Source organism: Pseudophryne corroboree, chromosome 6 (genome assembly GCF_028390025.1).
Source record: "Pseudophryne corroboree isolate aPseCor3 chromosome 6, aPseCor3.hap2, whole genome shotgun sequence".
NCBI classification, from domain to species: Eukaryota; Metazoa; Chordata; class Amphibia; order Anura; family Myobatrachidae; genus Pseudophryne; species Pseudophryne corroboree.
Genome location: NC_086449.1, coordinates 793087944 through 793102258, shown reverse-complemented (window position 1 = coordinate 793102258; position 14315 = coordinate 793087944). Strand labels below are relative to the sequence as shown.

The 14315-nt window shown below is 47.2% G+C and overlaps 1 protein-coding gene across 1 annotated transcript in view; it reads left to right on the top strand.

Moving 5' to 3' along the window:
• The window catches only part of AMN1 (antagonist of mitotic exit network 1 homolog), a 241834-nt gene that overhangs the window by 70042 nt on the left and 157477 nt on the right, over window positions 1-14315 (top strand). The window contains exon 3 of the mRNA XM_063928860.1: window positions 3889-4036. Within this exon, the coding sequence (XP_063784930.1) occupies window positions 3889-4036 (148 nt within the window). The remainder of the gene's footprint in view (window positions 1-3888; window positions 4037-14315) is intronic.

The following is a 14315-nucleotide window of genomic DNA, read 5'->3' as shown; positions in this document are numbered from 1 at the left end:
GCCCGCACACCACGCCATCCGGACCTTGCAAATGGGTAGGTAGTGAGTCCTACAGGTGCCAGCAGCAATGTTTTTAAAAGGCTTCAGTGTGTGTGTAGTGTAGTAGCTGTCAGCACAATGCAGGTGTATTATGATGGAGCATAATGTGGCTGTACCACAACCTCATTATGCTCCATCAGTATACACCTGCATTGTGCTGATTATTGTAGGTATCACCTCACCTAGTTAGAGACAAATAAACTGTACAATCCAATATGCTCCATCAGTACTGTATACACCTGCATTGTGCTGATTTTTGCAGCCATCCCCACACCTATTTAGAGTCTAAATAGATATGGCAAAGGATGCAATAATCAGCACAATGCAGGTGTATACTGATGGAGCATATTGGATTGTACAGTTTATTTGACTCTAACTAGGTGAGGTGATACCTGCAATAATCGGCACACAGACCCCTGTCAACGAGCAGGTAATAAAAAATTAATTAGAAGCCTTACTGTGGAGCATAATGTATAACTGGCATTGCAGTGTGTGATAATATGTGTAATGGGCATTATGGTGCGTGGCATATTGTATCATGGGCATTGCGGTGTGTGGCATAATGTGTCATGGGCATTGCGGTGTGTGGCATACTGTATCATGGGCAATGCGGTGTGTGGCATAAAGTGTTACGGGCATTGCGATGTGTGGCATAATGTATCACGGGCATTGCGGTGTGTGGCATATGGGGTATATTCAATTAAAGTCGGACCCATTCCGACATGTATTTGTCGGAATGGATCCGACAACCCCTATTCAATCTCATCTTAATTCGACTTTTTCAAGTCGAATTGAGATGGGACGCAGAGGAGGAGAAGGGGGGCGAGCCGCGGGGGGACTAGCGGGGGACAGCCGGCGGGCATACAAGGGAGATCAGCGCTACAGTAGCGCTGCAGCAGGATGTCACCCAGCCGCCCAACCTCACGGCAGTGTCCACCCGGCTCCAGCAAGCGTGCTGGAGCCGGGTGGAAGGTGTCGTGAGGTCAGGCGGCTGAGTGACATCCTGCTGCAGCGCTACTGTAGCGCTGATCTCCCTTCTATGCCCGCCGGCTGTCCCCCCGTCTCCCTGCGGCTCTCCCCCCTCTCCTCCTCTGGGTCCACATCTGAGTCCGACGTCTTTTGATGTCGGACTGAGATGGTTGAAAAGGGGGCCAAAAGCTGTCGGTTTTGGTCCCGTTTTCGACACAAGCACGTGGATCGGCAGCTATTCTGCCGATACACGTGCTTTTCTACGAGTCTAATTTATCGACTTGTCGAAAAATTTAGGGATATATTGAATAGGTCGAATCAGGATTCGACCTTAAAAAGTCGAAAACTGCCGTCTTTTCGACAGACGGCAGTTTTCGACTTCAATTGAATATACCCCATAATGTATCATGGGCATTGCGGTGTGTGGCATAATGTGTCACGGGCATTACGTGTGTTGCATAATGTGTCACGGGCATTACTATAAGGAGGAAAAATGACAAATAATGTAAAGGGCATGAATCAGGATTTTTTTTTTCCTGTGGTGGCCAATGTCTGGGCGTGCAGGTTGCAAAACTGGGATAAAAGGTAGTCTCTTCCTGCAAAGCCACGCTCCTTGCAGTGAGGCCACACACTCCTTTTGAAGCGCGCGCGCGTAATTCTTTACTTTTAATATAGCAATGGGAGGGGCGCCAGAAACTTTTTTGCCCACAAGTCCAGTCTTAACACTGAGAGCGCGCCAGCAACCATTCAAGTACTTTTTTTTTTTTTTAAACTTTAGTAGCTCCTCAGGAGGTTTATTTTTTCTTGAGTAGCTCACACCCCAATTAAGGTTGGAGACCACTGGTTTGTGTCATAATTTTATGTATTTTATTTTATTGGGTTTATATGAATATGCTTCCTTGCTAAATAGAGGCTATAGAGAAGACGGGGTTTAACCAGCTCTGCTGATCCCTGATAGGCAGGGGCGTTTCTTGGGGCAGGCGAGCAGTGGGCGCCCGCGGCGGCACTAACTGTGGCTCACTGATTCCCCCTCCTATTTCTCCCCGAGTAACCTGCTCGAGGGGCGGAGTTTCACGGAATGACGCGGTTGCGTCGTTACGTCACGATGCAACCCCGTCACTCCGTGAAACTCCCCCCCCCCCCCCCCCCCCGAGCGGAGTACAGAGGGGGATCCAAGTTAGGGGGAGGGAAAGGCCGGTGCGAGGAGCGACTGGTGAGGCGTGCCGAAGAGCGTTAATCGCCTCTGTAAGTATTCTCTCTCTCTCTCTCAATGTGTACAATGGGGACACCTGCCATAATGTGTGAAATGGGGACTCTTGCCTGCCGTAGTGTGGGGATTTAATGTATCAAGGGCATTGCGGTGTGTGGCATAATATGGTGTAGGGGGCATTACTGTGTGGTGCTTAATATGGTAGAATTTTTTTTCCCTGTGGTGGTCATGATCTGTTGGAGCAGGGTCAAAAACTAGATTGTGAGGTAGTCTTTTCAGATAAGGCCATGCCCATTTAAATGAGGCCAAACCCATTTAGGTGAGGCCACGCCCCCTTTCCGGGTGCGCGCGCAATTTTTTTTTTTATCTAGGTGTGTGTGTGTGTGGGGGGGGGGCACATTTTTTAATGTCATGGGGGTGCCCATTTTTAAATCTCGCACTGGGAGCCAAATTGGCTAGAAACAGCCCTGCTGATAGGTTAGCAACATCTTTCAAATTTGAAACCCCTTGGCTGTTTGTAAGCTCGAAATTTAAAAAGGCAATGCTGTGCTCTATTAAAGTATTGCCTTTTAAATTTTGAGTTTAAACACACCAGGAAGTGCAAGCCGCCGCTTAGTAAATAAACCCTTCAGTCTCTACTCCAGAGATTTTCAACCTTTTACAACTCGCGGCACACTGAACAAGATCTAAATATTGCTAAGGCACACGCAAATATTATGGTGTTGCATGGTACAGTTGCGTGTCCTAGGATATCATGTCGCAGCTTCTCCATAGGTAACGCCTGAGCCACATCTGAGAAAGCCAGAAGAGCCCAACACTGCCCGGGCCCAAAATTAGAACTGGCTCTGCAACCAGTAAACCCACCAGTACTGATCATTCCAGGGCCTCAGTAGCGGCAAAACACTGACGGACCTGGCTCTGGTTCTATGGCGGCACACCTGGAGACTGCTCAGGGCACACTAGTGTGCCACGGCACAATGGTTGAAAAACACTGCTCTACTCCTTGGCATCGCTAGATTCTCATTCTGCAAAACAATATCTAATTTTTGTATCCATGCGCAGGGTTGGATTGGATTATTGTGCAGATGATCGACTCCGCATGTAATGTCTTAAACACCCTATGTCATGGGTGTTTGTGTTAGCCCCGCCCACAAGTGGTGTCCTATTCACGTTACCATTTAATCGGCTTCAAACTTGAGCATGACATCTCAGTAGGGACATATGGTTTTTCTTCCGCGCCTCTCCGATTTCTGCTCGCAGAATGGAATTGTGCTTTAAAACAAGTACACATTAGGACAAATTCAATTATCCACAGTGTTTATCACGCGGGTAAAGCTCCGGGATTAAATACCCGGAGTTATTCAATTATTAGTCAATTTCCATGCGCAGTAAACCTGCAGTTAACTCCTAGATTCTGGGTTAAGTGGCTGGAATTTATAGATTACTCCACGTGTTAATCCCCAGAGGGTGCATTTAATGCAGCTTTTCACTCGCAGCTCCTGAGGCTGTGAGACAAAATCTGCATTAATTCACCGTCTGGTGCTTACCGCGCAGGTGTAGAGTAGCAACTTAATTTTTCCATGGCTAATTGAATCTGCCCCTATAAGTGTCTCCTATTGAATTTTTGTACTGATTACATTTTACTGATTTAAAAAAATATATATTTTCAGGTACTGCACCCATCAGTAAAGAAATTGGACCTTCGTGACTGCGATGTTTCCGACAGTGCTCTAAGGTTAATATCTCAGTGCCGACAGCTCAACAAGATCAACTTAAACTCTTGCAAAGGAGAGGAACGGACGTCAATCACTTCAGAAGGTAAGTGCTCACGACACGTTTCTGTTCTACTTGGTTGTATCTAGAAATGAAAGAAGCCTGTTCCATTTAGCTAATACTTGTTCTACATTGTGCGTTGTGCACTACATAAGTGTACATTGTGCGTCGTGCACTACATGGGTGCACATTGTGCGTCGTGCACTACATGGGTGCACATTGTGCGTCGTGCACTACATGGGTGCACATTGTGCGTCGTGCACTACATGGGTGCACATTGTGCGTCGTGCACTACATGGGTGCACATTGTGCGTCGTGCACTACATGGGTGCACATTGTGCGTCGTGCACTACATGGGTGCACATTGTGCGTCGTGCACTACATGGGTGCACATTGTGCGCCGTGCACTACATGGGTGCACATTGTGCGTCGTGCACTACATGAGTGTACATTGGGGATCGTTCCGAGTTTATCGCTAGCTGAAAATGTTCGCAGCGCAGTGATTAGGCAAAAAAGCGGCACTTCTGCGCATGCGGCGCAATGTCCATGCGCGACGTACTTTCACAACAGCCAAAGTACTTTCACACAAGGTCTAGCGACGCTTTTCAGTCGCACTGCTGGCCGTAGAGTGATTGACAGAAAAAGGGGCGTTTCTGGGAGGTAATTGGCCGTTTTCAGGGAGTGTGCTGAAAAACGCCTGCGTGTCAGATACAAACGCAGGCGTGCCTGGGAAAACGCAGGCGTGGCTGGCAGAACGGAGGGCGTGTTCGTGACGTCAAAACAGAAACTAAATAGTCTGAAGTGATCGCAAGCTAGGAGTAGGTCTGGAGCTGCTCTGAACCTGCTTGAAAATATTTTTGTAGCCGCACTGCGATCCTTTCGTTCGCACTTCTGCTAAGCTAAGATACACTCCCAAATGGCGGCGGCTTAGCGTTTACACGGCTGCTAAAAGCAGCTAGCGAGCGAACAACTCGGAATGAGGGCCATTGTGCACTACATGAGTGTGCGTCGTGCACTGCATAAGTGTACATTGTGCGTCGTGCACTGCATAAGTGTACATAGTACGACGCACAATGGGGGTCATTCCGTTTGATCGCTAGCTGCATTTGTTTGCAGCGATCAGGCTAAAAAACGGCAGTTCTGCGTATGTGGTGCAATGCGCACGCGCGACGTACGGGCACAACGAACGATGTAGTTTTCCACAGGGTCTAGCGATGCATTTCAGTCGCACTGCTTGCCGCAGAGTGATTGACAGGAAGTGGACGTTTCTGGGTGGCAACTGACCGTTTTCTGGAGTGTGCGGAAAAATGCAGGCATGCCAGGAAAAACGCAGGCGTGGCTGGGCGAACGCTGGGCAGGTTTGTGACGTTAAATCCGGAACTGAATAGTCTGAAGTGATCGCAAGCGCTGAGTAGGTTTTGAGCTACTCTGAAACTACACAAAAAATGTTTGCAGCCGCTCTGCGGTTACACATATTCAAGGTTTAAATGGGCATTGTCCAACCCACAGAGTGTCACCGCTGTAACCAGAACTAATTACACAGTATACCTCAGAAAGACTTATTGCTAATATCTAGACACAGTACTGTTTATAATTATAAGCATGAACGCTTGTCAAAGAGAAGAGACATCCATCATTTGCTTTACATCTGACCCCTGCATAACCTATGTAAGTCCTGTTCAAAGTACACTTGCAGACATAAGTAAAACAATACCATTAGCTCATGTGGTGGGATAGTTCTATCCATAGATCTTATCAATGCACAGAGTTAACCCTCAAAACATTCAGCTCCATACTATAAGATACATTTTTTTTCTCTGACCGTACACTACATAACTGCGCGAAAACAAACAAGAAAACAAACCTTTCTGTTATGCAAATATTATACCCTTTATGTAAATATATATATGTATATATACGCAACGCACACCTTGTATGGGCTCCTATCTATTCACTGGTGAAAGCTGCTGTCCTCACTAAAGGGAACACTTAAACAACACAATGTAACTCCAAGTCAATCACACTTCTGTGAAATCAAACTGTCCACTTAGGAAGCAACACTGATTGACAATCACTTTCACATGCTGTTGTGCAAATGGAATAGACAACAGGTGGAAATTATAGGCAATTAGCAAGACACCCCCAATAAAGGAGTTGTTCTGCAGGTGGTGACCACAGACCACTTCTCAGCTCCTATGCTTTCTGGCTGATGTTTTGGTCACTTTTGAAAGCTGGCAGTGCTTTCACTCTAGTGGTAGCATGAGACGGAGTCTACAACCCACACAAGTGGCTCAGGTAGTGCAGCTCATCCAGGATGGCACATCAATGCGAGCTGTGGCAAGAAGGTTTGCTGTGTCTGTCAGCGTAGTGTCCAGAGCATGGAGGCGCTACCAGGAGACAGGTCAGTACATCAGGAGACATGGAGGAGGCCGTAGGAGGGCAACAACCCAGCAGCAGGACCGCTACCTCCGCCTTTGTGCAAGGAGGAGCACTGCCAGAGCCCCGCAAAATGACCTCCAGCAAGCCACAAATGTGCATTTGTCTACTCAAACGATCAGAAACAGACTCCATAAGGGTGGTATGAGGGCCCGACGTCCACAGGTGGGGGTTGTGCTTACAGCCCAACACCGTGCAGGACGTTTGGCATTTGCCAGAGAACACCAAGATTGGCAAATTCGCCACTGGCGCCCTGTGCTCTTCACAGATGAAAGCAGGTTCTCACTGAGCACATGCAGACTATTGCTACTTTCTTGCTAAAGATTTATTTGGTAATTACTGCAGACTATTGCACATTACATTGCATGTTTAAAAGTTTAGAAAGTTGTTTTAAATGGATTAATCTATGTAGTCTGCACAAATTTATAGTGATTGAGTGGGGTTTACTGATCTCACATTTGGTAGTTGTGATTAACACCTTTTGGTGGATGGTTGCTGTGTGGGGGAGGGGGTTGTAATCAGAAAGGACATGTGTTTGTAGACTTATTTATTCAGTATAGCCCAGGACGCCAGTCCTATTGGACGCTGCAGTGACTAGTATATGAAGTGGCTAGTTATCAAGTGGCAGCTCAAATCAATAGCAGTGTTATACCTGTGTTAAACCGAAGGAAAACAGAAGACAAACAAACTAACAAGTTAACAGAAGGACGGCATTACAAACACAAAACTCTGGAACTTTGTGGCCTCTCCTCGCCTCAAACATGAGAACACCAAGACCAGGCTTACCATCTCTCTGGCTGAGAACATCAAGTCTACCCCTGGGCCTAACCATCAAGATGAACAGGGAACTGTGGGGGAAGAGCACCAGGACCAAGATCAGCAGGGACATCCCCATTGCGTCTGAGTATGCCCCCCACATTCTCATACCCACCCGTACTAAGATCTTATCAAAATAATGTTATTCCAATTCTACTTCTACCACTAGTTGCCTGCTATTGTGTTTTTTATTGTGTTTTTTTTTCCATTCCTCGCTTCCAACCCACCATGTGTTTTTCCTGTAATGTTTACCTCCACTGATTGCACACCTTGCCATTGCGCCCTACATGCAGGGTACATCATACTACTACATAAGCGTCAGTTTTCCCATATATGAACTTGGCCCTTGTATGGCTCACCTCCCACAGTGTAACCTTCAGAGTGCGCCCAACATGGCTGCCCCATATGGTACACTTGTGGATGGGATGAAAAATACATAGGCCTGATGGTTTTGATGGAACTCTACTCTGAACTGTAGGACTCTGAAATCACCCCCATTTTGTGTAATCTCTTCTAGGGGTGGACTATTCCACCCTGGGTAATCCTACGCTGAGCGCCCAAGATGGCTGCCGCACTTGGTACCTTGTGAGGGTGGAATACACAACCCTTGGAAGTTATTACCCACAATGCCTACACCAATCCTGAATTATGCTTACTGTGCGCTCAAGGTTTTCTTTTATGTCTGTGTGGCTTATCTATTGCTGTATTACTCAAATCCTCTGTATCATGTGCATTGTTTTTGATATCTGTAAAGCGCCTTGAGTCCTGTTGGAGAAAGAGCGCTATATAAATAAAATTATTATTATTATTATTATGTGACAGACGTGACAGAGTCTGGAGACGCCAAGGATAACGTTCTGCTGTCTGCAACATCCTCCAGCATGACCGGTTTGGCAGTGGGTCAGTAATGTTGTGGGGTGGCATTTCTTTGGGGGGCCGCACAGCCCTCCATGTGCTCGCCAGAGATAGCCTGACTGCCATTAGGTACCGAGATGAGATCCTCAGACCCCTTGTGAGACCATATGCTGGTGCGGTTGGCCCTGGGTTCCTCCTAATGAAAGACAATGCTAGACCTCATGTGGCTGGAGTGTGTCAGCAGTTCCTGCAAAACGAAGGCATTTATGCTATGGACTGGCTCGCCCATTCCCCAGACCTGAATCCAATTGAGCACATGTGGGACATCATGTCTCGCTCCATCCACCATTTTTTGAGCAGTGTATGTATGTGTGTATGTGTATGTGTGTGTGTATATATATATATATATATATATATATATAAAAATATATTATAATAATAATCTCCTGACGACGGGCTGAGGACCCGAAACTAAAGCCCACTTTTTTTTCAGTCATTAACAAGTCTCGGAGTTCCGCCATTCTCTGCTGCTATTTATAGATATATATGTATATTGCAAACTCGCCGGGCTAAACTGCGCATGGATATGCACCGCAATGCGCAGGCGCGTCGCACGGATACAAAGCGGATTGCCGCTCAGCGATAGGTTTGTGCGAAGAATCCATTCGCATGGGCAATCGCAAGGAGATTGACAGGAAGAGGGCGTTTGTGGGTGGCAACTGACCGTTTTCCGGGAGTGGTTGGGAAAACGCAGGCGTGCCGAAGTGTTCGCAGGGCTAGTGTCTGCCGTCAGTTCCAGTCCTGGACAGGCTGAAGTGATCGCAGCAGCTGAGTAAGTCCTGGGCTTCTCAGAAACTGCATAAGATGTATTCGCACAGCTCTGCTACACATGCGTTCGCACACTTGCAAAGCAAAAATACACTCCCCTATGGGTGGCGACTATGCGAACGCAGGACTGCAAAAAATACCTAGCGAGCGAACAGGTCTGAATTAGGCCCTAAGTGCAGGGATGAGGGAGGGGAGTGCTGTCGGTTATCAGGACCTTAATATGAGACTTAAGAAATCACAGAGGGGAAAAAAAAAGAAAGTTCCTCTGCCACGTGTAGAAACTGTATCGCAAATGGCGGAACATGCTCAAGATTTGTGGGAGGAAAAAGAAAAAACTATTACTCAGCGAACATTCCGACAAAGAGCGGCTTCACTGGGCTGTAGGGGACCCACTGCTGCCTAGCCCGTTATCACCACATAAACTATAATGCCATCTTTCATTATATTAATGAATTATACCACTCGTTTATTAAATGACTGAATCGTGCGTAAAATCAGCAAAAATGTGCAACTTTGCAAAACCACTCTTTAGTAAATCCCCTGTTGGTCTCAATACCATTGATGAAATATCTTCTAGAATATTCTCCAACTGTATACACATATTAGGATATTTGACAAAGTGAGAGAGAGTATCCATAAACATTTATCAACTTTGGCAAGGTTTATCGTTGCTTTGATGTTGTGGCCTTGCTCATGCACGGGAACACAATGGAGTTCCTTTTCAGAGACGCAACCTTGTGGAGGAGTTACCTTACTGGGAGCTAATTCCGGGTCTGATGAGCGCATCGGATGCACAGTGGACGTGTTCTCAGAAGTAACTTGTTTTGACAAAATGTGTTAAAGGGCGATACTGCTGTGTATTGTCTGTATAAAGGTCACACACCCTACTGCATGGTTATATTTCTATATAATGTGTTGAATATAATAGTGGATATGATATTGACAAAGAGATTGAATATAATATAAAATGTCCTGCATTATATATTTGACTGTCTGCACGAGGTGCGACCTCCAACCTGTTTTTGCTACTGCACATGTGCAGCAATTTTCCTTTACTATGTGAGAGTGTCACAGTACTGCAAATGTCTACGCTCTTAAGGTGAGACACCTATTAGCTACAATACCCTGTGTTTGACACCACTGCTGTAAGCCCCTGCATTATCATGTACCTGCTGTTTACCAATAAGTCCAGCATCCTGGTTTAAGGACCCTCTGTATGGCCCAGTAGTCCCTTTCACGTCTGCCGTTTCCCTATTATGACCACCATCCTAATAGGCAGTATCGACGAGCGTCATGTATATATGTCGCATACTTCAGCTGGCTGTGATTGTCCAATACATTGCCAGTATATATAAAAGGGTTTAAAACTTAGTCTGCGCCAGATTTTAGGAATTGAGGGAATGTGACCTTTCCCATCTAATGAGGAAACCCAAGCCTCCGGTAATGCCATTTTCCCTCTACCTCCAGATTAAGCATTTTTTTTGGAACATTGGGGCAGATGTATTAACCTGTAGAAGGCATAAGGAAGTGATAAACCAGTGATATGTGCAAGGTGATAAACGAACCAGCCAATCAGCTCCAATATGTAAATTAACAGTTAGAAGCTGATTGGCTGGTGCATTTATCACCTTGCACATATCACTGGTTTATCACTTCCTTATGCCTTCTCCAGGTTAATACATCTGCCCCAATGCTCCGATCGTGACTCCTTTCAACCTATCATTTTTCATTCATACTTAGCTATGTACATCTTTAAAATATCACTTATGGGGATGGCATTTAAGATGGTGCCCTGATAAGCATAAACTCGCTAAACCATAGACAGATTCTGCCAACTTGGCTATCCATACACTCATGCTTGAGTCCGTAAAAAAGTACATAAGGGCAGATTGAACAACCAGTGAATTTCTTACCACTCGTAACGAATTATAAATTGTGCTCCAGCCCAGGGCCGTAACTACGTGTGTGCCAAGGGGGCTTGGCACACAGCGCAGTTGCCCTGGGGGCGCAACGGCCAGCGGCATGTAATGAGTCAAATTGACTCATTACATGCCGCCTCTGAACTGCGCCGTGCGCCGCGCTGGAGGAGAGAAGACAGGAGCGCCGGGCAGCGGAGGAGGAGGGAGGGGGAGCAGAGAGCCGCAGCAGCGCTATTTGAATGGTAGTAAGCGCTGCTGCAGCATCCCCCTCTCCTTCTGTATTGGCTGCCTGGCGCTGCTGTGGATGCATCCCAGCATCCACAGCAGTGCCGGGCAGCCAATACAGAAGGAGAGGGGGATGCTGCAGCAGCGCTTACTACCAATCAAATAGCGCTGCTGCGGCTCTCTGCTCCCCCTCCCTCCTCCTCCTTCTCAACTGACTTCACACTGCACCGAGAGGGAGATGCACGAGGAGCCTGTCAGCGGGGAGAAGGTAAGTATGTCTCTCTCTCTCTCTCTCTCTCTCTCTCTCTCCTGCAATGTGTAAAAAGGGGTCCCATCTGCTGCAATGTGTAAAAAGGGGTCCCATCTGCTGCAATGTGTAAAAAGGGGTCCCATCTGCTGCAATGTGTAAAAAGGGGTCCCATCTGCTGCAATGTGTAAAAAGGGGTCCCATCTGCCGCAATGCGTAAAAAGGGGTCCCATCTGCCGCAATGTGTAAAAAGGGGTCCCATCTGCTGCAATGTGTAAAAAGGGGTCCCATCTGCCGCAATGCGTAAAAAGGGGTCCCATCTGCCGCAATGCGTAAAAAGGGGTCCCGTCTGCCGCAATGTGTAAAAAGTGGTCCTGGCTGCCGCAATGTGTAAAAAGGGGTCCTGGCTGCCGCAATGTGTAAAAAGGGGGACTGGCTGCCGCAATGTGTAAAAAGGGGGACTGGCTGCCGCAATGTGTAAAAAGGGGGATGCTGTCTGCTGTAATGTATAAAAGGGGCTCTACCTGGTGTAGTGGCGCTACTGTGCAGCGTAATTTGAATAATGGAGACTACTGTGCACCGTAGTATGAATTGCTATTATTTTGTTGCCACGCCCCTTCCCGTGAAGCCACGCCCCTATATATTTTTCGCGCGCCTACGGCGCACACTGCGCCTATCTTGTACGGAGGGGCGCCAATGTCAGTTCTTGCACACAGCGCTAAAATGCCTAGTTACGGCACTGCTCCAGCCAATCAGCTCTTAACTGTCAGGAGCACCATTTATCATTCTTAACGAGTGATAACAAGAATAACACTCGTTGTTAAATTATTATTATTAAATTGTATTTATCTTATGTCCTAGAGGATGCTGGGGACTCCGTAAGGACCATGGGGTATAGACGGGCTCCGCAGGAGACATGGGCACTCTAAAGACTTTAGAATAGAATGGGTGTGCACTGGCTCCTCCCTCTATGCCCCTCCTCCAGACCTCAGTTAGATCCTGTGCCCAGAGGAGACTGGATGCACTGCAGGGGAGCTCTCCTGAGTTTCTCTGAAAAAGACTTTTGTTAGGTTTTTTATTTTCAGGGAGCACTGCTGGAAACAGTCTCCCTGCATCGTGGGACTGAGGGGAGAGAAGCAGACCTACTTAAATGATAGGCTATGCTTCTTAGGCTACTGGACACCATTAGCTCCAGAGGGAGTCGGAACGCAGGTCTCACCCTCGCCGTTCGTCCCGGAGCCGCGCCGTCCTCCTCACAGAGCCGGAAGATAGAAGCCGGGTGAGTATGAGAAGAAAGAAGACTTCAAAGGCGGCAGAAGACTTCATTATCTTTACTGAGGTAACGCTGCGCGCCATTGCTCCCACACAGATCACACACAACAGGCACTGTATGGGTGCAGGGCGCAGGGGGGGCGCCCTGGGCAGCATTATTAACCTCAAGGGACACTGGCATATAAAATAGATACTGCAGAGGCAGCATATTGATAAACCCCCACCAGTATAAATAATTTGAGCGGGACCGAAGCCCGCCGGTGAGGGGGCGGGGCTTGATCCTTCCAGCACTAACCAGCGCCATTTTCTCCACAGCACACTGCAGAAGCTGGCTCCCCGGACTCTCCCCTGCTGAACACGGTTACAGAGGGCATAAAAGAGGGGGGGGGGCACATGTAATTGGCGCAGTGAAGTGTATTTATATATATATATATATATATATATATATATATATATATATATATATATATTACAATAAAAGCGCTGTACTACTGGGATTTTATTCCAGTCCGGTGGCGCTGGGTGTTTGCTGGCATACTGTCTCTCTATCTCTCCAAAGGGCCTTATTGGGGGAACTGTCTCCATATAGATATATCCCTGAGTGTGTGGGGGTGTCGGTACGTGTGTGTCGGCATGTCTGAAGCGGAAGGCTCATCTAAGGAGGAGGTGGAGCAGATGATTGTGGTGTCTCCGTCGGCAACGCCGACACCTGATTGGTTGGACATGTGGAATGTTTTCAATGCAAATGTGACTTTATTACATAAAAGAATGGACAAAGCAGAGTCCAGGGAGAAAGCAGGGATTCAATCCATGGCTTTAACTGTGTCACAGGACCCTTCCGGGTCTCAAAAACATCCCCTATCCCAAATAGCAGACACTGATACCGACACGGATTCTGATTCCAGTGTCTACTACGATGATGCAAGGTTACACCCAAGGGTGGCCCAAAGTATTCATTATATGATTATTGCAATAAAATATGTTTTGCATATCACAGATGACCCCTCTGTCCCTGACACGAGGGTACACATGTTTAAGGAAAAGAAACCTGAGGTAACATTTCCCCCATCTCATGAGCTGAACGCATTATTTGAAAAAGCTTGGGAAACTCCAGACAAAGGACTGCAGATTCCCAAAAGAATTCTTATGGCGTATCCTTTCCCTGCACAGGACAGGGTACGGTGGGAATCCTCGCCCAGGGTGGACAAGGCTTTAACGCGCTTATCCAAGAAGGTGGCGCTACCATCTCCAATAAACATACGGGTGCTTTGCTCAGACCGGCAATAGCATCGGCTTGGGTTTGTAGCGCAGTAGCAGCTTGGACAGATACCTTTTCAGCTGATATTGATACCCTAGAGAGGGATACCAATTTGTTGACCTTAGGTCACATCAAAGACGCAGTCTTATATATGAGAGACGCTCAGACAGACGTCGGGCTCCTAGGTTCAAGGGCCTACGCCATGGCGATCTCGACTAGACGAGCACTGTGGACCCCGCCAATGGACGGGTGATGCCGACTAAATGTTAGTTTTACCTTACAAGGGTGAGGTCGTATTTGGGGAAGGTCTTGCGGACCTGGTTTCCACAGCTACCGTGGGTAAAATTACTTTTTTGCCTTATGTTCCCCCACAGCAAAAGAAAACACAACAGTATCAGATGCAGTCCTTTTGGCCACATAAGTCCAGAAGAGGTCGGGGCTTTTCCTTCCTCGCCAGAGGCAAGGGTA